Below are 24,071 nucleotides of genomic sequence, written 5' to 3' on the forward strand. Positions count from 1 at the left end.
ACCCTTCAACAATGGGATTCCTAAAATAACTCCTCCCAATTTTCAAAATGCCCTTCCACCATAAAGAAGAATGAGATGAAAAAGATGAAAAGGAAGGAGATCTTGAACCAAACATACCGTACACCAAGGAAGATAAATCTCCATAGGAATACCAAGAAAATAAAAATTGATTTCCTCCACTTTGCATGATAGAAAAAGAGCCGCGACTTCCAAAAAAGAACTCCTTGTATTAATAATAATTAATTTGCTTTTATGATAATTAAAACCGAGGCCCGAAACAATATCAAACGCCCTTAACACCCCCTTAATCACCTTGACAGGCTTCCAAGTCCCTTCCCTCACCAATAAAATGTCGTCCTCAAATTGGAGAATGTCCCACCAATAAAGTTAAAATAAAAGTTAAATATTTGAAACTAATCAACGGTTGTGATTAATTGAAAATGTAATTTTTTTACATTATCGATATATTTCAATTAAATTCTAGGTTTTATTGCCCACATTTACCCCACCCATTTATCTTTTTATTTTTATATTTTATCAATCATAAATATTTTCACAAGTTATACATATCTATTTTGATTTTGTCCATCAAATATTTATATTTTATTTACTTCATCTCTTTTATTTTTATTTTTATATACTTCACAAGAACCGGCATCTTACTCGAGAAAATCAACGCCTCCATCCACTTCATCCAAGTAACCCCGAAGTCCATTCTCCTTAACAAGTATCTAAGAAAGTTCTAAGACACCTTACTGTAAGCTTTTTCAAAATCCACCTTAAAGAATAAACACCCAATCCCTTCTGTCTTCGCCAAATCCACCATCTTTTTAGCCACCATAACTCCATCTAGAAGTTGTCTACCCGGAACGACAGCGCTTTGACACTTCAACACTATAGACCCCAACACCTTCTTCAATCTCGAAGCCAATAATTTGGAAATGGCTTTATAGACACACCCAACCAAACAAATCGGTCTATAATCGTCTAAACCCAAAGGATTAGGAGATTTCAGAATCAAAGTTAGAAAAGATGATGTGATCGCTCTAGATAATAAAGCTTCCCTATGAAAACACCTAAAGCAATTGATGAACTCTACTTGCATAAAATCCCAACATTTCTTGATGAAAAAGAAAGAATAGCCGTCGGTGTTTGACGGAGAGTCTACAAAGTATTTCTGCCACCAGATCTAATGGGAGATGCAGTGATGTTAGGGTTGGTTGAGATTGTTTCTTTCTTCTGGCCATCATCTTTACTAAGGAGACCAAGGCTAGGAGAGGGAGATTCAGAGTAACCCTTTTATAAATTTATTTAGGTTCAATTTTTTTTAATCATTCTACGATTCCTTATCAATCAAGTAACTAAACAACTTATATTTATTTTTAAATTTAAAATTGAAAAGGTGGTTACCTTACTCTCCAGTGACTCCACCCTAATATTAGTTGCTTTCACACTTCAACACTATAGACCCCAACACCTTCTTCAATCTCGAAGCCAATAATTTGGAAATGGCTTTATAGACACACCCAACCAAACAAATCGGTCTATAATCGTCTAAACCCAAAGGATTAGGAGATTTCAGAATCAAAGTTAGAAAAGATGATGTGATCGCTCTAGATAATAAAGCTTCCCTATGAAAACACCTAAAGCAATTGATGAACTCTACTTGCATAAAATCCCAACATTTCTTGATGAAAAAGAAAGAATAGCCGTCGGGTCCCAGACTTTTCAAACCGTCACAATCCCAAATAGCCGCCTTTATCTCGCTATCCTCAAACAGTTTCTCAAGAAAAGCCATATCCTCCTCTTCCAAAGTATCAAAAGAGATTCCATCTAGAACCGGCCTCTCCCTTTGGTCCCCTAAAAACTTCTTCTCAAAATGGTTCTTCACCTCCTCCTTGATTTCCGTCACGGAATTAATGATTCCACCTTCGGTCACAATCGAGCCAATAAAATTGTGGGTTCTTCTAGCTTTCATCACCCCATGAAAATACTTACTATTTGCATCTCCATCATTTAACCACTTCAATCTAGATTTTTGAATTAACATATTTTCTTTAATTTTCAAATTCATCCAAATATCCCTAGACGCCCTTCTCTTCCTCTCCAACATCAAGTTAGATTCCACAACATCCTCCTCCCCCACCTCCTCATCCCCATCATTCAAGACGCGCACATTCTCCTCAACCACCAAATCATATCTACCAAAGATGTTTACAATCCACCATCTCAACTTCTCCTTAAGAATAAAGTCACCCCTCCCATCCACATGAATAAAGTCACCGACTGCAAATCTTATCATGAAATAGAACTCAATTTTTTTCTATTAAATATTTAATTAATTATATATATGGTTTAATTTTTTTCAAATGGATATATATATATATATATATATATATATATATATATATATAAATCGGAGGAAGGCACCCCAGTGAGGATAAAAAACCCATTGTTCTCCTCCCCGCGAGGATGACGCTCCTAGGGTGCCAAGAACATCAAGGACAGTCGACAACCAAACAACATTCGTTCGCCTCCACCCAAAGCAAAGGGCGACCAAAGAACTCGTCGCCACGCCGCAATGACAGCCCTCAGCAGGAAAGGTACGACCAATCTCTGTCATCGTCGCCAGTTTAGAGTGATAAAGACGACCCCGCGATCCATTATCTCGAGCGATCATGGATGCCCCCTTCCTGTCGGGATGGAAACAACCCCGAACTTGGGAACGTACAACGACACGACTGACCTCGGCGAGCACATCAAAAACATCTACTCGAATATTGTGGCGTCAGAGTAGCCATCAAATGCAAGTTATTCCCCACTACATTGAGGAAAGATGTCCTGACCAGGAACCAAAGTTTCGCCTGACTAGGAAAACAGTTTTCGAGGCACTCGTCCCCATCCAAAATCCGTGGCACACTCGATGCAATCATGCAAGGGAAAGACGAATCTATCCAAGCCTACATCGAGAGGTTCAATCGGGAAGTCGTCCAGGTCTCTACAACCGATGACATGAAGAAGTATTTTCTCGAGCGAAAGACTGCGCCCCCGCAGTGACTTCTCCAAAAACGCCCACATTGTCGGATGCGCTCTTCCTCAAGGCCCAGGCTTATATTTAGTACAAGAGAATCTGCCAATAGTGCTCGGGACTCACGACACTAGGAGAACACCAGAGTTCCCAGGGCATGACGACCACTCAGCACCTCGTTGAGTGCACGCCATTGATAACTTCTCATAAACATATTTTGTCCGAGTGCGCGAACTAAAAATTCTACGAGAGTGGAGTCCTTTTTTCTTAGACAAACACCTCCCCAACCTACCGCAGAGAAGACCAACTACTTGCGGTTCCACAAGAGCCACAAACACGTTACCAAAGAGTGCATCCACCACAATGATGCAATTGACACTAGTACAAATAATACAATATAATTTTAAAATTTACACCCGATTTACTAAAAACAGGTGTAATTGAGAATTTTTTGTGGCAATTTTATAAATAGAATGTCACTTTTGTATTATCTGGTTATAATATACACCCTTTTTCCTAAAAATGGGTTTAAATTAAAAAATTTACTATAATAAAATTTTAATTACTCCTTTTAAACTAAAAAACGGGTGTAATTGTACATAAACAAAAAAAAATTGTTTAATTTTATAACTTAAAATATAAAATCTATGTGGCAATATTAATGGGTCTAAATATAATCTATGTAGCAATACTAAAACTCTTTAATAACATAATTTATTAAAATATACAAAACCAAAATTCAATCAATTCTGAACTTCATCGTGCATGCCGAACCCATTTTTCAATCAATTCTGAACTTCATCGCTTTCATCGCTTTCATCGCATCGCGTTGCTTCTGTGATTTCGGGTTTCAGCGAAGTTTGATTTCAGGAAGTGTATCATGTTGCTTCTGTGAATCCTTTCTCATTCGCTCAACTTTGCTTCGCTTCTGTGACGACTGAAAAGGACTTCGCTCATTTGCTCATTCGCTCTCTTCTTCTCCAACACCGCACCGCTCATCTGCTCACTGAAACTGAGAGGAAACCATTTCGCAGTGACGACAACGAAGTTGAGAGGAAACCATTTCACAGTGAAGACATTGGTAAGGAAGAATTAGGGGTTTTATACTTTGAGCGACATTGGTAGCTGAAGAATTAGGGTTTATACTCGCAAATTAGTTCCTATTGCTTGATTTTGTTTGAAATGAATTTTGTTTGTGTGAACTTGTTTTTCTTTTTCTGTGACATTGCTTGATTAGATAGTTCTTCAAACTTTAGATAGTTTTTCTGTGACATTGCTTTGTTCATTCAATATTGAGCATGTCAAACAAGTTCTAATGGAAAACTATATTGTTTTGACATTGCTTTGTTTTCTGTGAAATAAATTTTATATGAAGGCTGGAAGGGAGAAGGTGCGAGATAGAGAAGAACCTGCAGAGAAAGTGTAGACTCATAAGGGGTTTACTCAAGCATCATTCGATTAGTTTTGAAAGGCAGGTCTGAATCTGTGACTTAATTTATTATATATCATTTGAAGCATCATATGAGTTTGAGAGTTTGTTTCAATCCTATATCTTTGTTGTTGTTGATTTTGTTTTCACTTAATAGCTCATTGGTGCTTGAAATATTTAGATGTGACCTGTTTCACATTTATGTTTTTGATTCTTAGTGATGTGGGTGATTTTGCTAAACCATTGAAGGGGAAATTTGACTCTTCTTTAAACCTTGCCATGACAGAAACTATATAATCAGATTTCCCTTTTGAATTTTTTCCATTTGTAAGTTCATTGATAGAATGATATTCAGGTCATCTGTTTCTTCAGTATTAAACCTATCACTATCAAAACTGTACCTCTATGTCCATGAATGAAAAAAAGTAGATTGAAATCTCAGTCTTTGATAGCTCAGTTGCTTGTTTCCTAAATGTTTGTTTATTTTTATTTATAAGCATGTATTAGTTGAGAAAATGGAGTATGAAGTGTTCTTTAAACGACGAGTCTTTTTTTTCCTTATGTTCTTTCTCCTCAAATCACTTTATCATTCCATACTATAGTTTCCTTGTATTTGTAACTTTGTATTGTTTGATTGGATATGTGTTTGTGGCCTTCTATTTCAGTGCTAATCAGTGTTAGTATATTATGTACCAAAAGACAATTCTATCAATGTTACTAGTTGATAATGCTGGCCTTTTCTTTTGGAATGATTAGCTTTCTGATGAAATTCCCTTTCCTGCTTGAATTCTTTGTTCTCGTTTATATATGTAATTGCTTTGGCATTCTTTAAGTTTATTTTTGCATAGATTTTGCTGGGCCTTTTCTTTGTTTCTTTCTTGTTTTTATTTCTTTTCATAACTTGTGTCTATGAAGCTCTAGGGACTTACAATCTTAACTTTTCTGATTTTCTGATTTGAATATTTGGTTTGATAACTATGTTTTGTTCATCTATGCATTGGTGGTGTATTATTAGGTTCTAAAAGTCTATCCATTTCCAGCAACAGTTACAGCATTTCAATTGGGCTTTGCTTCACTGGTGATTAATTTGATCTGGATTTTGAATCTTCATCCAAGACCAAACAATAGAAGATCACAGGTAATTTTGATTTTCGATGAAAATTGACTATGTTAATTTTGATCTGTTAGTACTGTTGGTAATAAGCAAATCTGAAGGCTCTTCTTTCGTCTTCGTCGTCGTTGACTGCGGGGTCTTCAAGGAATGTGAATGTGAGTAGTAGAGGTAAGGTGGTGATTGTTCATGGTGATGATTTTGGTAGTAGTAGTAGTGGTAGTGCTTCTCGGAGTTGGTTTGGTTGTAAGTTTTGTTTTTCGCGTCCTAGTGTAATGGAAAATTCTGATGGGTCTCCTAGTAGTGATCCTAATGATCCGAAGTTTATTCATTCTATGTTGAGGAGTTTGATAGAAAACAATGATTTTTGTTCCAGAGAATGCAATCCCCATATTGAATTGTTAAATGATTGATTTGTGCTGTTGGAGAGTCTTTATATTCAATTTCTTTATCAATGAAGTGTTGATTTTGTTTTCATGTGCTGTTTGCGATTATCTCTTTGTTTGATGGTAGATGAAAGTTGTCTGAATGGTTATTGGATTTGTTTAGTGCTGCCTCATTTTGAAACTCAGTGGCATTGTGGCTCAGAACAGATTGCGATGTATGGATTGGATGTTCAGTGAAAATTGTAGAGTTGAGAGGTCCAATAAGTTGGTGGCGTTTGCTTTGAGCACTGGGGTCCAATAAGTTGTGGACAAGGCTGTTGTAGCCATTGAGTGGTTACATATTATGAATGGGTCTTATAGATAACAGAGGGCTGCTTGCAGTGTGAAATAGGTTGATGAAATTTGTATTCCTTGACATTCAGGAACCTATACTTGTACTCAACCGGGAAGCCGGGTTTGTACATATTAAAGAGAAATTTTTTTAATCATGCTATATTCATAATCTATTTGTTATAATTTTTAAATTTATTTATTCATGTATACGTGTTTTTCATTAATAGTCGTTTAAAACACTGTTTTTAATACTGTTGTCCAGTTGGATTCTTGTATACATGTGTTTGGTGATATTTGGCAATGCCTTCCATACTTCAGTCTTCATATATTCATAAATGTTTAGGTTTTGCAGGGTACTTTGAGGGATCTATCTACTTCTAGGAGAAACCACGAACAACACACTCTTTCGTCACCCGAGCAGGTATGCTGTCATTCACTAGATTGGGTATTGTATAATTGTGTTTTTAGGAGTACAGCAGTCACATTTTTATTGACTACAATGAGTTAATTTTTGCTCTTAGCGGTAGTAAATGCATCCTTTTACCTCTTATATACAACACTTGTTATTGTTATTACTTATAGCTATTAATATTTTGAGTCAATGTGTGTTAAAATGGGTGGTTCCTATTTATGACTGTAGCTATCCCTCCGATAGGGATACGTAACGGAAAACGCCGACTTTAATGTAACCATAGCTATTAGTGTCTATGTAAGTATTACTATTTGAGCAACCCAGTTTATTAAATTTCTAGACAACATCCAAGAAATTAATTCACATATGCCCATTAGATTAGGAAGACTGCTTGATGTAATCCGGAAGGTAATCTTTTAGCATGGCTGTATTTTCAAAAATTTCACACTTTCTGTTTTTTCAGCATGGCTGTTATCGGTTTGGAATATCTCCATTTTTTGCGCATATGGTAAACCGTTCACAGGAAACATGTTTATTTCAATCCAAATAGTGCAATAGTAATTTAATCACTAACTATTCTCATTTTGGATTCTCATAAGATCAAGGCATGATTTCCCCTGTAGATGGCGTGAAAAATATGCTTTATGTATACTGTAGTTCTCAGTTCAGATTTTAGTTTGTCCAAGCTTTGCAAAAATGAAAATATATGCATAATGAAATAAACTTATATGCCATAGAGATTTCATTTTCAATCCTAAACTTGCTTAAGGTTATAGGAAGAGCGATATGGAATAAGTTTTGGAAATGGATTTGGTGCAGTAGCTACATTTTCTTACGTGAAGCAATATGTTCATCGTGGCAGCTAGTGATGTGATCTACACACATAATGTTGCAATCTCTTTTTCTTGTATACTTATTCTTCAAGATGGATATATACTTGCAAAGATAGTCTCATGTCAAAATAGAACAACGTTTATATGAGGGTTTAATTGAGATATGATAATATGTTTATAGTGAGGGATGAGCCAGTAGTTAGTAAGCTTTGAGATGCTGATTGCTACTCTTCTCCAATTGGTTGGTCATTTAGTTCTTATTTAAATTTAGAGTCGTCCTGGAATGATCTGGATAGAGACTAAGAGTTGTATATTAATATTAATAAATTCATCTGTACGTTGAATCTGAACACTAATTCATTAAGTTTGTTCTTCTTCATCAGTGTTGATTTAAGTTTTTGGAGGTTCTACGAATATTAGTCATAATTCTATAGTGGCAGAATATTAGTCATGATTCTATAATGGCAAAATAAATAAGGCAAGTTATTGAATTAGGGGATATGTTTGATAGTGATGAGAACTTTTGTACTCCTTTTCTTGCAGTGATTCATGGACCTGATGGACCGACACCGTATTCTCAATATGAACATTCATCTATTCCTGTCATAGTAAAGAAGCTTTTGATTGAAGTAATTTTAAGAATATTTTAATCTAGGCTATGTAATTATTCAGATACAAGGTTTTGTTTGTTCCACCGTAGGTTAGTGTTTAGCCAATTGATGTTGTGTTTTACATTGGTGTGAATATTTAATTATGGTACTAAAGAAAAACAAACAGGTTTGGTTTCATATTTGGTTATGTTAGTTAATCATTCTGAGACAAAGTTGGGTGCTTTGGTTTGGGGAAAGACAATAGTTTCAGTGTTCTTTATCATTGCTGACTTGAAAATATTAAGAGCAGGTGTCTTAGTTAAAAATACACACACAGATTTATTTCATTTAGTTTAGGGAAATTTATTTGGAGTAATTAAGTAACTAAATATTATCTTAATAACAGTATAGTAACCAAGTATGTTACTATACTTGGTTAGTTGTGTGCTTAACATTGTGTGCTCTTGCTCTAAACTACTGCTTCTTATTATAAATCTCTTCTTAAACAGGAAGGTGAAGCAGATTGCAAGGCCGAAGAAGAGATAAAAAACAGCACTGTTTCTGAAGATTACCTTAAAAAGATTGAAGAATTCAAGGAAGATTCCATATCAAGAGATAAAAAGTATTTTTGCAAATGGTTGAAAATCAAAAGGTTGAGGAGCAAAATCTACCAGATCAAATGCAAATGGTTGAAGAGGATAAGGAGATAGAAATGTTGCCAAAACAAAAGCCAAAGAAGAAGAAGAAGAAAACTTATATATGAAGAAAGTGTTATGACTTAGTTAAAATATAATTTTTATGTACTTGAAATATTATGACTGCACATGATTTTGTATACTTTTTGGTTAGTATTAAAAATAATTTGACTTAATTAAAATATGATTTTTATAAGTATGATTTTATAGTATTTGCAATATTATGACTGAAAATAAAATATAACTAAATGGTGTTTATGAAATAGGGTGTAAATAGATATAATTGCTCATTCATAAATGGCGTATTTACACCCGATTTTTACTAAAATAGGGGTTAATTAAGAACATATTTACACCCGATTTTTATTAAAATAGGGTGTAATTAAAACATAATTAAGCCCAATTACACCCGATTTTTATTAAAATAGGGTGTAATTAAAACGTAATTAAGCCCAATTACACTCGATTATTATTAAAACAGGGTGTAATTAAAACGTAATTAAACCCATTTACACCCGATTTTTATTAAAACAGGGTGTAATTAAAACGTAATTACGCCCAATTACACCCGAGTTTTATTAAAACAGGGTGTAATTAAAACGTAATTACGCCCAATTACACCCGATTTTTATTAAAACAGGGTGTAATTAAAAACGTAATTACGCCCAATTACACCCGATTTTTATTAACACAGGGTGTAATTAAAAACATAATTACGCCCAATTACACCCGATTTTTGTTTAAAATAACGGGTGTAAATTCGTTAGACATTTCTCACCCTGTGGATATACACCTGATTTTTATTAAAAATAATGGGTGTAAATTTAATAAAAAACGGGTGTAAATTAACATTTTTGTACTAGTGTGAGATCTTCATTAGGGACGGGCACATAAAGCATTACACCAAAAGGAGGGAAGACCCTCTGCAGGAAACCCGGGAAGCGAAGAAGGTCAAGGAAGAAAAGCCACCCTCCGACGATGCCGCAAACCCTCTGCAGATGGCCATGTGCATCTATTAGCCTGAAGACTTCTACGTCTCCGACAAGGCCAAACATCCTTTATGCTTTACAACACACAGCACGTGGGAGACCTTCCCCTCCACCTTGGCCATACCTAGAAGAGGATTCAACTAACTCACTGTATGTTCGGTGAAAAGAAAATTCGAGGAACTCATTGATACAAGCTCCAACCAGAACTCCACCCTCGACAAGGTCCGAGGAAGCTCAGTACCTATCACGTTCTACCGTGAGGAAGCTCAGTACATCGTTGATTATCACTTTCGTAGCAGCTGAGACTTCCAGATGATCCAAAGTCCAATTCCTAGTGATGGACTGTCCCTCTTTATACCAGTGCATCTTGGGAAGGCCAACTCTGGTCGAACTGATCATCGTACCCTCCACCCTTCACTTAAAGATGAAGTACTGCACACTTAAGGGGCTCGTTGCCACCCTTGACGGGGACATTGAAGTTGTGAGGAGATGCTTTGAAGCAACCTCAAAAGGGTATAACTCCATCAACGTATCATCCAGAACTGTAGACAAGGTAACACGACCTAGCAGCTCGGAAGTGTCAAAGCCATTACCTTACATCGACTCGATCAACCTCAACAGTTGCTTCACCAAAGATGACTTGAAGGAGTATAAGAAGAAAGAAAAAGGAGTTCAAAGTCATCCTCCTCGACAACGATGCAAAGGAGTGAATATTGGCACTTCCCTCCCCGACCTCGGGAGGAAGCAAAGGAGTGAATATTGGCACTTCCCTCCCCGACCTCGCGAGGAAGCAACTAAAAGCCAGCTTAAGATAAAAATGCTGACATGTTTGCGTGGAGTGTCACCGAGATGTCCGGATTGAACTCCCAGGTTGCCTCCCACCAGCTGACCATAGATCCTGCCTCTAGAACTGTAGTACAACGTAAGCGTAGGCAGTCGCCCGGGAAAGCATAAACCGCTAAAAATGCTGTAAGAGACCTCCCAGAGGCAAATTTTATTTCAAAATCCCAATACACAACCTGATTTTCAAACGTTGTACTTGTGAAAAAATTTAATAGAAAATGGAGGATGTGCGTTGATTATATCGATCTCTACAGAGACCTAAAGATGCTTACCTCTTACCTAACATAGATAGACTGGTTTAGAATTCTGCTGGATTTAAATTATTATCGTTTATGAATGCGTATTCGGGGTACAACAAGATCTCCATGGCAAAGGGTGACAAAAAATCCACGGCTTTCATGACCGAGTCGGACAATTACTACTATAACGTAATGCCCTTCGACTTGAAAAACGTCGGCACCAGATGATGACGAACATAATGAAGAGAGAAATATGCTGCCACAAAGGATTTAAAATTCAAGAGAAATAAAATAGTTGCTTATTTAGAGGATAAGGATCTATGTTGTACTATTCCCCACATATTGAGATGACCATTGATGTTGTCTTATTTGGATCCTGGGCTGTTAGAAAGTAATTAGTTAGGTATGTTCTCCTAGCGAATGAATGGTGGAAAAAAAGTATTTGTTTCATCTTTTGAAGGATCTTATCCGAACCTGCCAACAAATGCGAGTATCCAATTTCAATTTGTATGCAATCTATGTTAAATATTTAAGCTGACTGATTAAATTAGATTCAAGTTTGAATAACTATAGACAAAATTTTATTAAAGAATTTAATGGTCCTAATACAATTTGAAAGTTCCTAAAAACTTGCACGTAATCAACCTGTTAAACAACTGTGCTTGAAAATTAACTTCTGCACTACTAAAAATAAGAGATTTGGTTTCAAGATTTTACATCAGGTATCAAGATAACTGATGTGTAAAATATTTCTTAAAGGATTTTACATCAGGTTTTATAATAAATTGATGTGAAAAAAATATAATTTAATGATTTTACATCAGACATTTAACTCCAATGATGGAAAAAATAATGCGGTGGCAAACTTGTAATTAAAAAGAAAATAATTTATAAAGCCTTTTACATCGGTGCTAATAATAACCCGATGGAAAAGGTTTACTAATTGGGCTTTTACATCAGCCCATATTTCCACCGATGGGAAAACATAATGCGGTGGCAAAGTTGTAATTAAAACGAAAATAATTTATAAAACCTGTTACATCAGCCCATATTTCCAAGGATGGGAAAAATGTCCATTTCCACAAAAACCCTAACTATACTCAAACATTTCATTTTCTTCTTTCTACGTTATTTCTCAGCCCCTTCCACTATTTTCTTCTTTCTGCGTTATTTCTCACCCTTCCTCCGCCATAACCACCACCGGCTACCGTTTCTTCCGCCATCACCCAGTTTCGTCCGCCGTTCCAACCAGATTCTTCCGCCGTCACCCTTCCTCCGCCGTCACCCAGTTTTGTCCGCCGTCACCCTTCAGCTGGTAGTTTTTCTCAATCTTCCTATTTACTGTCCTTCGATCTTGTTTGCTACCATCCATGGATCTCTTGCATCCCTAATTTTACCAACACTATGTTGACAACCATGTCTGCATCTGAGCAGGTATGAATGAACCATGTGCATATGTGTTCACTAGTCAATCTTGGGGGAAAAGCCAAACGCCTGCAAGATGTTTTCTGCTTCAGAATTATAATACGGTCCATGAAATCTCCTTTTTCGAAGACAACCCAATATCTTCTACTAAAACTGTCATTTTTCATAGCTTGTCTTGTTGGTTATCAATTTCTCTTCAAAGTTTTATATCTTAATGTTTGTAATTGCAGCATGAAGCTTTCATTGAGCATCGACTAGTTTTATTCAAGCTAATATTTTGACATCATGGTGTGTTTAGTTGCTTTTTGTAAAAGATGGTACAAAAGTATATGTTTTTTCAAAAGTCCTAAAAAGAAGTCATTGAATGGATTTGTTTTTACAGGCTTCAAGAAAGGTTTATGATCTGGCATAAGGTAAAGCGGTGTCCATATTTACCATGTAAACTATATCATGTTGGCAGCATAGAAGCCATCACTTAGGAGGATGATTTGTCAATCTTCTATGCTTGTGGATGTGGCACTTTATCCTCTTTTGTCCTTTTGTTGAATTAATGTTATTAACTCTTTATAAGGACTTTGAAAATGAGTGAATCTTCTAATGTGGAACTTTATTACATGCATTTATTAGCATTTACTCATTTTCACCATTTTGTCATTTTAGAACACACTTGTAATAATTGCAATAAGTAATAATTACAACAATATCTAATCAAATCCAAACAGAAAATAAGCACATCAGTGGAGCACCGAAATAACGTCTGTTCAATTCCGCGTTCCCGTTCCGTTCCAATATTTTGGATGGCCGGGACGCATTGGGATGATGTGGGGGTGATTTGTCTTTTTTCTTTTCACCTAAACAATCAACTTCTTTTTCCCTTGTACGTGAATGTAATAAAGGCTTAATTCCAGCTCAGAAACCTTTAATCACTCTCTTTTATTACCATTTGTAAAAGAAATAAAGAGCCAACCTATGTTTTATCATAGGTGCACACGTGGTATTTTCCAATCAAACCAAACTATTATTATTTCTATATATTTCTTTTTTTCTCCATTTGCTCTTCATGATATGATGATCCCTAGCTGACTCATCCTGCAAAAGCTCAACCCTCACTTTGCTTCCTTTTAATCATATATATACTCATTTACAATACAATCATTCATCAACCAAATTCCTAGATCTCTTCAATATTTTTTACAAGATAGAAACAAAATCCTCAAAGGCATGAATACTAAAATGAATACCTCATTTCTTCATGACCTACTTAATGGAATCTCTAACGGCTCAACTTATCCGACTCGGAAGTCTTCAAAGAGATACTTACCCAATTCTTCTGGCAAATACTGCAAGTCTATCACAAAATCAAAGAAAGGTAGTAGGACGCATCTTCATTACCAGAATTGTATTTCATCAATTAAATACTTACATCAAATTTAATTTTATTGATCATGGTCAATTTTATTTTTGTTAGGTAAATTAAATTCAGTTCTGACTAAGATGGCAGATACTGTCAAAGGGAAATTGAGGTTGGGAGCAAGAATTCTTCAAGTTGGAGGAGTAGAGAAAGTGTTTACGCAACTCTTTAGTATTAAAGATGAAGAGAAGTTATTAAAAGCATCACAGTGCTACTTATCAACGACATCAGGTCCTATAACAGGCCTCCTCTTCATATCCACTCACAAAGTTGCCTTTCGCGGTGAGAAATCCATCAAGATCACTTCTCCAAAAGGAGAACTTATTAGAGTTCACTATAAGGTCTCTATTCCACACGAAAAGATAGAGCATGTCAACCAAAGTCAAAATGTGCGGAAACCTTCTAAAAAGTATGTAGAAATAGTCACCGTGGATGGTTTTGACTTCTGGTTTATGGGATTTTTTAATTATAGGAAAGCTTTAAAATATCTCCAGCAGGCCGCTATCTCTCAATCTCAGACGGAAAAGATGTAGGAAAAGAAGTGAAATGAAATTTTTAATTCCTTCTGCTTCATCAATTATTCTTTGAAGTTGTGAGATTCTTCCAAAAGTGTACAAATATCTTCCTTCATTTTGTTAATATAAAGACACAGTTGTTCCTTGAAGTTTAAAACTATGTATATAGTATACATAATTAAAAGTGGAGATAATTTTTGTCAAAATATGCAAGTACATTCACTAAAACTCATTTGACTATGATTCATGTAATAAAATTTTGAGGTTTTTTGGTTAACGTGGTTAGAAAAATATGCACATGGTAGAGATGTACGCTATAACTTGATATTATTAAAATATATAAAGTCAGTGACATGGTGCACCTTTTAATAGCTACTCACATAATATACGTATCACTAAATAGTTTGTTGTTAATTAAGTTAGTTACAGTAAACATAATAATTTCTCAAGTTGCATATACCATGAAGTAAATAGTAATCCGACTAAACATAAAACAAATAACAAGATCATATGTTAATTTAAAGTCTCTAAACCAGATCAAGATGCACAACATCTACAAAGGTGATATCAAACTCTCAATATATACTTCTGGTGCCATCTCACCCTCGTTACTGTATTGAAATTTAGGAATCTTGAAAATATTATTTATGGGATCATAAACAACCAAACTATTTATTCCCATCATCACACACTCCATCAGCACTTTGTCATCCTTATGCTTCATTAATTATTCATTAAAGTTGCAGAGATTGGGATTCCAAAAGTGTACAAATATGTTACTTCATTTTGTTAATATAAAGAGCTAGTTGTTTCTTAAACTTTTGGACTGGTTCCGTGTTCTCTAACAAGCAAAGTTGTTCATAAAAGTTTAAAACTCAGTACATACATAATTAAAAATGGAGATAATTTCTGTCAAAATATGCAAGTACATTGAATATTAGATAACAAAAACTAATTTGACTATGATTCATTTAGTAAGAATGAAGAAAAGTGTTAGAAGTTTAAGCTCCTGACTCAATTACTTGACGAATTATTTACGTGCAAGTTCTCATGAACTTTTCGAAATTCAGACCATTTGTCTAGAATATATTCACATGGAATCTTGTTCAATTATTTAAGAGTAGATGATAAGTTCCTTAGAATATCATTGTTAACTTCTTATACCTGTATTGTATATGTATTACCCCCAGATCTGGCTTCTTTTGTAGTATAGTATTAACCTACTTTTTTGTTCCTATTTACATATGCAATTCAAGGATCGAATTCTAAAAATCAGCCTCATCATTACAGTTTTCAAAATTCTGTGATGGGAACATGCTCCAAGAGATGTAACATCAGAAAGCTTTAATAACTATATCTAATAGATGTCTAAAAACATGGTCCATTTGGAAAATACAATAGTCAATGTGGATGCACATGGAAATTATTTGGTTATGAGTTGAATTTGCACTTCAATGGATTACTGTCAATAAAATCCGGAAATTCATTGTGAAATTTTAATTGCAGAGAAAATTATATATGTGACCATATCAAAAGAGAAGTTAAAATAGGGTGACATTAGAGTCAAGAGTGGCAGCTAGCTTTGATGATGCATTTGGACATAATAAGATAAGCAAGTATCATTCTTTTATAATTATTACAGCCCAATTGGTGAAAAAGTTTTATTAATTTTCCATGCGGGAGGATTTGGCTATTTTCTTTTCAACTAAACATTCAACTTCTTTTTCGCTACTACAGCAATGTAATGCATCAGAAAGGCCTAATTCTAGCTCAGTAAGCTTTAATCACTCTCTTTTATTACCTTTTGTAAAAGAAATAAAGAGCCAACCAAAATATGTTTTGTCATAATCACGAGACATTGTCCAACCAAAGAGATACTTGCCCGATTCTTCTGGAAAATATTGCAAGTCTATCACAAAATCAACGAAAGGTAGGACACATTTTCATTACCAAATATGTATTTCATCAAACAATTCTTTCAAATTGAATTTTACTCAACATGGTCAATTTTATTTTTTGTCAGGTAAATTAAATTCAGTTCTAAAAGTTGTATAAATTAAATGAAATTGTTAATCTCTTCTGCTTCATCAGTTATTATTTGTAAGTAGCTGAGATTCCAAAAGTGTACAAACAAACTTTTGGACTGGTTCCATATGTTGTCTGACAGACAAAGTTGTTCCTTGAAGTTTAAAACTCAGTATATACATAATTAAAAATGGAGATAATTTCCGTCAAAATATGCAAGTACATTCAATATTAGATAACAAAAACTAATTTGACTATGATTCATATAATAAAAAATAGAGTAAACATAATAATTACTCAAGTTGCATATACCATCATGTTACTAGGAATCAGATTAAGCATAAAACAAATAACAAGATCATATGTTAACTTATAGGCTGTAATTGAATCTCTAAACCAGGTCAAGAAGCACAACATCTACCAAGGTGATATCAAACTCTCAACATATACTTCTGGTGGCATCTCAGTGGAGATTAGGGGTGGCAATTGGATCCATTAAGCTAAAATCCATCCAATCCATCCACTAAAAAATCCATCCAATCCATCCACCAAATAAAAAAAAAAGTTAATGGATGGATTAAATCCATCCATTTATATACATGGATGGATCCAATCCATCCAACACATTTTGATAATCCAATGGATTATTTTTATTTTATACTTTAAATGGTTTAAATTATTTTTTTTTAAAATAATAAAATATGAAAATACAAAAAATCGAGTTTGTTCAGAAAATTGAAAAATCGAGTTTTTTCCGAAAAAAACGAAAAATCATGTTTTTACGAAAAACGAAAAATCCAGTTTTTTCGGGAAAACAAAAAAATCGAGTTTTTTCGAATAAACGAAAAATCGTGTTTTTTCGGATAATGAAAAATCGAGTTTTTCAGAAAAACGAAAAAATCGAGTTTTTTCCGAAAAACGGAAAATCGTGTTTTTCCGAAAAAACGAAAAAAAAATCAGGTTTTTCCAGAAGAACAATCAAGTCGAGTTTTTTTTTTCCGAAAAACAAAAAAATCAAGTTTTTTTTTCAGAAAAACGAAAAAAAGTCGAGTTTTTTTTTCCGAAAAACAAAAAAATCAAGTTTTTTTTCAGAAAAACGAAAAAAGTCGAGTTTTTTTGGGGAAAACGAAAAAAGCAGAGTTTTTTTTTTCAGAAAACGAAAAAATCGAGTTTTTTCGAAAAAATGAAAAAAGTCGAGATTTTTTGGGGAAAGCGAAAAAATCGAGTTTTTTTTTCGGAAAAACGAAAAAAGTCGAGATTTTTTTAGGAAAGCGAAAAAATCGAGTTTTTTTTCGGAAAAAACGATAAAAGTCGAGTTTTTTTTCGGAAAACAAAAAAGTCGAGTTTTTTTTGGTAAAACGAAAAAATCGATATTTTTTTCGAAAAACAAAAAATCGAGTTTTTTTCGAAAAACGAAAAAAGTCGAGTTTTTTTCGAAAAACGAAAAAAATTGAGTTTTTTGGAAAAACGAAAAAAATTCGATTTTTTTGGGAAAATGAAAAAATCGAGTTTTTTTTCCGGAAAAACAAAAAAAGTCGAGTTTTTTTTCGAAAAACAAAAAAATCGACTTTTTTTTCGGAAAAACGAAAAAAGTCGAGTTTTTTTTGGGAAAACAAAAAAATCGAGTGTTTTTCGAAAAAACAAAAAATCGAGTTTTTTTTAGAAAAATGAAAAAATTAAGTTTTTTCGAAAAAATGAAAAATCAAGTTTTTTTTAGAAAAATGAAAAATCGAGTTTTTTTTTCTTCAGAAAAACAAAAAAATCGAGTTTTTTTCGAAAAAAACAAAAATTCAAATTATCTTTTGGATGGATGGATATCCATCCATTAGAAATTTGTTAATGGATGGATTGGATGGATTTTATTCCTTAATGGATGGATTGGATTGGATTTTGATTTAGAGAGTTTAATGGATTGTAATGGATTAATGGATTGGTTTGATCCATCCATTAAGGATCCAATCCATATCCATCCAATCCATCCATTTTGCCACCCCTAGTGGAGATGTAGTTTTGAAATTCAGGAATCATAAAAGTATTATTTATGGAATCATAAACAACCAAACTATTTATTCCCATCTTCGTACACTCCATCAGCACTTTCTCATCCTCTGAAATATATAATGCTCTGATATAGCAATAAAAGTCACATTCTTTCATGTGAGGAACAGATAACAATTTAGTCCAAGACTTTTCATTACCGTATTCTTTCATAATCCAAACATCACAAGACTTGTCCCTCTTATCAAAGATGAGGGACAAACAACCCTTCAATGTCCCTAAGGTCATAAAAGAGGAAATATTAGGAAAGACCGGCAATGCAAGCTTTTGATAAGACACCGGCAATGCAAGCTTTTCATAAGACTCTTTCTCCAAATCTAGAGAAACAATGAATGGTGCAGCAGCATATACCAACCAATTAAGAGAGTCATTCACAAACGTTCCCAATCTAGACATAAGAATAAGGTTAGGATCTGGGAAGTCCCGAATCCTTCTCCAATGATTTGCACCCAAAATATGAACGTTGACTTCTATTTTGCTACTACGCGTGCAATTAACCGTAATAATCTTATAATTATTAATGAAACGGTCATGCACTAAGGTATAAAATATTTCACCAGAACTTTGGTCTGGATATTTTAAAGGAGGCAATATTTTGAATTTTCGAATGAAAGGGTTACACAACACAGCCGAAGAATTTTCAATCTTAAAACATACTATGCCATCACAAGTGGAAGCTCTATTACCATAAGCTCGTTCGATAAGAATCTTTCTAATAGTGTAACTGAACTGTTTAACAATAGTAGTCGATGTTGAGTTGAGGATAGAGGAAATTGGGGAATGTAAAAGAAAGAACTGAGGTGAAAAGTAAGGGTAAGTAGGAGTTAGGATGAGATGGTGACGGTCGTGGCTGGAGGTTGACATGCGGAGGTGCTTTTTGGCGAACTTGGAATCTCGGAAGATAAGAGAATTCCATGACTTGCATACGCAACAGAGTCGAATGAGGTGTTTCACAGAGAGTCTACACAGTATTTCTACTGTTAGATCAAACGGAAGATGCAACGATGTTAAAGTTGGTTCAGATTCTTTCTTTCTTCTGGCCGTCATCTTTACCAAGGCTAGGAGATTCTACACAGTATTCAAAGTAACCCTTTTATAAATTTAATTAGGTTAAATTTTTTTTAATCATTCTACGATTCCTTATCAATCAAGTAACCTAATTTTTTAAAGTAAGTTACTAAACAACTTATACTTATTTTTAAATTTAAAATTGAAAAGGTGGTTACGTTAGTCTTCACCCAAATATTAGTTGCTTTCACATTTATCTTAACAAACTACACATATTTACTATTATTATGTATCCTAAATATTATATTTTTAGTATAATTATTTTATACCAAATTGTTTTAATAATTTTATTAAATTTTATAAAACAATGGTTTATCAACATTTTTTTCAATATAAATAATTATCCAGCTACACATTTCTATTTTTATTTTATCTACTAAATAGTTATTTTTATTAATTTATAATTTTATTTTAGCATAATTTATCATAATAAATTTGATTCTTTATTTTTTTTAAAATATATTTTGTTTAATATTTGAGGTAAAAGGTAGTGCACTAACAGTGTAAAATAATTTTACACTGTCATCCAATAGAAAATCATAAATGTGTCATGTTATTAAGTTTTTTTTAATAAAAAAATGGTTTAATTGGATACATGGGTGGTGATTGGTTGACAGTGTAAAAATATTTTACACTGTTAGTGCATCACCCTTTTTCTCTTAATATTTTGTGCGTGTATCCATATTATCATATTTTTATTAATTTTAATTTAATTTAAATAAATTTTATTTCTAAAAATTTAATTATATTTTTTTAATTGCTATGCATATTTTACACCATCATCGCATCTTAACCAATCAATTGTATTATTTTATGCACGCCACCAGCCCCCTAACCTTCCAAACCTTATTCGAAAAGATTAAGTCATTTCTAGCTCTCCAAATATTCCACGTAATGAGTAGCCAAAAGAAAACAACAAATGGTGTTCGAACACAATCTTCCAAGCAATCACAAAAACGGTCTATAACATCAAGCTCCGAGTTACCGACCCCGATATCCATTTCCTCCTCTAACAACCACCCTAAAACCGCCGTCCACACCTTACCTGATTCGACACAACCAAAAAAGAGATGGACTTTTGATTCTTCATTAGTATGACATAACAGGCACACTAAAGGATTCATACCAATAATGACCCCTCTCCGTCATAACTCGTCTCTCGTGGGAAGGCTATTAAGAATACACCACCACCCGAAAATATTAATTTTCCCGGGCACCTTCGCCTTCCAAACGTTATGAATAGCCCGAACATTAAAATCTTCCAACAAAGCTTCCCCACTTGTTGTTGCATACAACCTTTGATAAGCATTCTTGACCGAAAAATCAGCATTACCGCTTTCCCACATCACTTCATCGTTATTGTTACAAGAAATAGAATCCAAGAATCACTAATGCTCTTTGATTTTATTCCTGCAAACAGCACGCACATCACGCCACCACAATGAAGATTTTTTCAAAATATTCTCCAGCAACTCATCACAAATGCAGTGCAGCCCCTCACCATATCTGAATCTTATAATATCATTCTAAACGCAGTTCCGCTCCGCAACGCATCTCCAACCCCAATTACTTATCAAAGCAAGATTAATCATCGCCACATTTTTGACACCTAACCCTCCGTCTTCTTTGGATAAGCAAACCTTATCCCAACTAACGTAACACATTCTCCTTTTGTCATCTGTCTTCTTTCCCAGAAGAAAGTTCTTTGGATTTTTATAATTTCCTCCCAAACCACTCTAGGCGCTTTGAAGAAAGAAAGCCAATAAATCAGAATATTGTTAAGAACCAACTTTAAAAGCGTTACTTTACCTCCAAGAGACACATGTTTGTCCTGCCACGTTGCAAGCCTTCTAGATAATTTTTTGAAAATCGGTTTCCAAGTGCTTTTTCTCCTATGTTTGGCGCCAACAGGTAACCCAAGAAAAATAAAGGGAATTCTGCCAATCTCACAAGGAAGGAAATTAGCCGCTGCAGCCAAGGTTGTCAAACTCGCGAGTCTACTTAGACTCGTAAAGGGTCCGTAGACTCGACTCGCAGACTCGACTCACAAACTCGTACGAGTCTATGGAAAATTTAAAGTGACTTTGAAAAACTTGTAAGTGACACATATATGACACACACATATATTTATAAATTGAGAAATACCTCATATATGAGACAAACGTATATAATAGAACACCCATTAACATCAAAATGTAAATTTCATACACCTTAACAAACTTCTTAACAAAACAAACTTGATTATTGAACAAAAAATATGTATTTAAAGAGTTAAAGTATTAATTTCTTCTTAATTGAATACAACAAAAAGTAAAAAATATAAAACATATATCTTAATGGCTTCAAACATCCTTACAACACTTTACATTCAGGTTCTTTATAATTATTATTAATAATTAATTAATTAGTAAAATCTGAAAAAAAATCATATGAGTAATGCATTATTGCACAGACAAAAACTTGTTTTGCCGTAAATCATAAATCTTCTAAACACTTTTGTCATGTTCAAACTGATGCATGGGAACACTATGCCAAATTTGTCTTTTAGAAGCACCCCTACGAAAGCGCTTTTAGGAAAAAGCGCTGGTATAGGTTTCGCTAAAAACAAAATTAAAAAACAAGGGAAAAAAAACACTAAAAAAGCACTGGTATAGGGTATGTCTACAAAAGCGCTGATATAGGGGTAGATATGAAAGCGCTTCTAAAAGCGCTGGTATAGGTATAGGGTACGAAAGCGCTTTTAGAGAAAAAAACGCTGGTATAGGGAACCTATGAAAGCGCTTTTGAAAAGCGCTGGCGTAGCTCATTTTAAAATTAAATTTTTTAAAACAAATTAAAACAGACACGTTTGTCTTTCATTATTCTTCATCGTTCTTCTTGCCCTCACTGTTCTCAATGTTAACAAACGCTACAGCGCCAACCTCCACAGGGCCGACCACCACACGTCTGCTCGCCGCCGCCAACCTCCACAACACCTACCACCACTCAATGTCTTCTTGTCGCCGCCGCCGTTCTATATTCCAGTTTCTCTTTGTGAAGGTTAGCGAAATTCATGTTTCAACTTTTTCATTCTTGTATAAGAATTTTCTGTATTAATGAATGGGTCTGTTGTAGTTTTAGGGTTTTGTGTTGGGTTTTAATGAATGGGTTTTCTGTATTAATGAATTTAACACTATGTAGAAAAAGTTTAACTAAGTATAAAGAATGAGTATGAACATAGTGAACACACCCTTAAAATTATTGATGTTCCAGAATAACCAAGCTTAGAAACACTACAAGTCCAAAAGCTGTTCTCATAGCCATCTAGCAGTCGCTGTTTTATTTCCTCAATATCCTTCTCCTGTTAGCATGAAGGACACTTTTAGATGTTTTTTAAAATAAGTCAAGTGTGATTGAAGTATTATATGATCATTTATCATGTACTTTCAAAAAATTTAAAATATCAAAATATAGACTTATTATAACCATGTAGAGTTATATTCATGCCATATAAGAAGGACCTTCTTTTCCTTTTTAGGATTTTCTACTCTCTTCATTGTTCTGGATAAGCAATTTATTTTACAATATTCATTGAACTCTTCATTTAAATACTCAAGGCTATTTTCACTCCTAAGATCCTTAAATTTTCTATCATATTGATTACATAGGAACTAGTTAATAACATGATCAGTAAGAGTTCATGATGTAATGTTCATTATCTAGCTTGATTTTTATGTTTTCAAGATCAAGTATCGACCTATTGAAATAATCCATATGATTTTCAATTGGAGGAATACCCGATTGCATCTTCAAAGTATATTTGAGTTTTTTTTTTACATTTTCTTTTCTATATGTTTAAATTAGAATTTGAAGGACTGAATTTCATGTGTCTATTAGGATGTAGGTTCTTTTAGAATCTTTCAATCAATTTTGTCTTGGTGGTTACTAACTTTGTGAATTTGCTATAGGGGTAACTTGTGTAGAGTGAAAGTTTGATCATTTCCCGGCCTAGTTCGACGTTTGATGTTTTCTTGAGTTCGGTAACATTCGAGGTAAATTTCTTTCTCAAATTACTGGTATTATGATGAATTTTGCAGTATAGAAACTAACTTTAATATGTTCAATCTAGATTGGGTTTTTTTTGATATTGTGTTAGTAGTGGTGTATTTAACTGCATCGTGTGTGTTTAATTTTACAGTTACTTTGAAGCCTCTGGTTTCTACTTGTACAACGCCGATTCAAACCTACCCGTCTCCCACATCAAGTCTAACTCAGGTTACTAGCCCTTTCTTCTTGCTTATAGTTTGTTGTTTTCTGCTTATAGTTTATTGTTTATGTTTCTATTTAATTTCAATTTAGTGTCTCTCTATCAGTTTTTTGGTTTGTGGACTTATATTACCTTGAAATAAGGTAATGTCTTCTTTAAGAAATCGGGGGTAGGCTGAAATAAGATACTGTATTCTTTTAGAGACTCAAACAATTGAGACAACTGTAACTTCCTATCTTTAGCTAACTACCAACTTAACCAATATGAAAGCTATAGGATCTCATTAGGTATTGCTTAAGTGTTGCTTATTCACAGTAGTATATTTTTGTACTATAGTTGCATAACATTCTATTTCAAGACTTGAGTGGTTTGACAAGATTTAATAAGAAAGATATAAGTTAGCTTCTTTTTTTTTTTAATTAAAAGGGTGTATCT

At 34.0% G+C, this 24,071-nt stretch overlaps 2 protein-coding genes across 5 annotated transcripts; one reads left to right on the plus strand and one right to left on the minus strand.

The window, feature by feature from the left end:
• Positions 1-1,438: 1,438 nt before the first annotated feature.
• On the minus strand, positions 1,439-2,302 carry LOC131648566 (uncharacterized). The gene has a single exon (XM_058918315.1). It carries the CDS (start codon positions 2,300-2,302, stop codon positions 1,439-1,441), a length of 864 nt encoding a protein of 287 aa, XP_058774298.1.
• A 9,656-nt stretch (positions 2,303-11,958) lies between these two features.
• On the plus strand, positions 11,959-14,418 carry LOC131645882 (putative GEM-like protein 8). Of its 4 annotated transcripts, XM_058916081.1 has the most exons (5): positions 11,959-12,203; positions 12,323-12,417; positions 12,544-12,601; positions 12,696-13,682; positions 13,782-14,418. In XM_058916081.1, the coding sequence occupies exons 4-5, from the start codon at positions 13,535-13,537 to the stop codon at positions 14,255-14,257; spliced, it is 624 nt and encodes a 207-aa protein (XP_058772064.1). In that variant the 5' UTR covers positions 11,959-12,203; positions 12,323-12,417; positions 12,544-12,601; positions 12,696-13,534; the 3' UTR covers positions 14,258-14,418. The 4 variants fall into 4 exon arrangements, with proteins under 4 accessions (XP_058772064.1, XP_058772062.1, XP_058772063.1 ...); XM_058916079.1 differs by having other exon boundaries at positions 12,323-12,601; XM_058916080.1 differs by having other exon boundaries at positions 12,544-13,682.
• The last annotated feature ends 9,653 nt before the right edge of the window (positions 14,419-24,071 follow it).

The sequence above is a fragment of the Vicia villosa genome, linkage group LG2, assembly GCF_029867415.1.
Source record: "Vicia villosa cultivar HV-30 ecotype Madison, WI linkage group LG2, Vvil1.0, whole genome shotgun sequence".
NCBI lineage: Eukaryota > Viridiplantae > Streptophyta > Magnoliopsida > Fabales > Fabaceae > Vicia > Vicia villosa.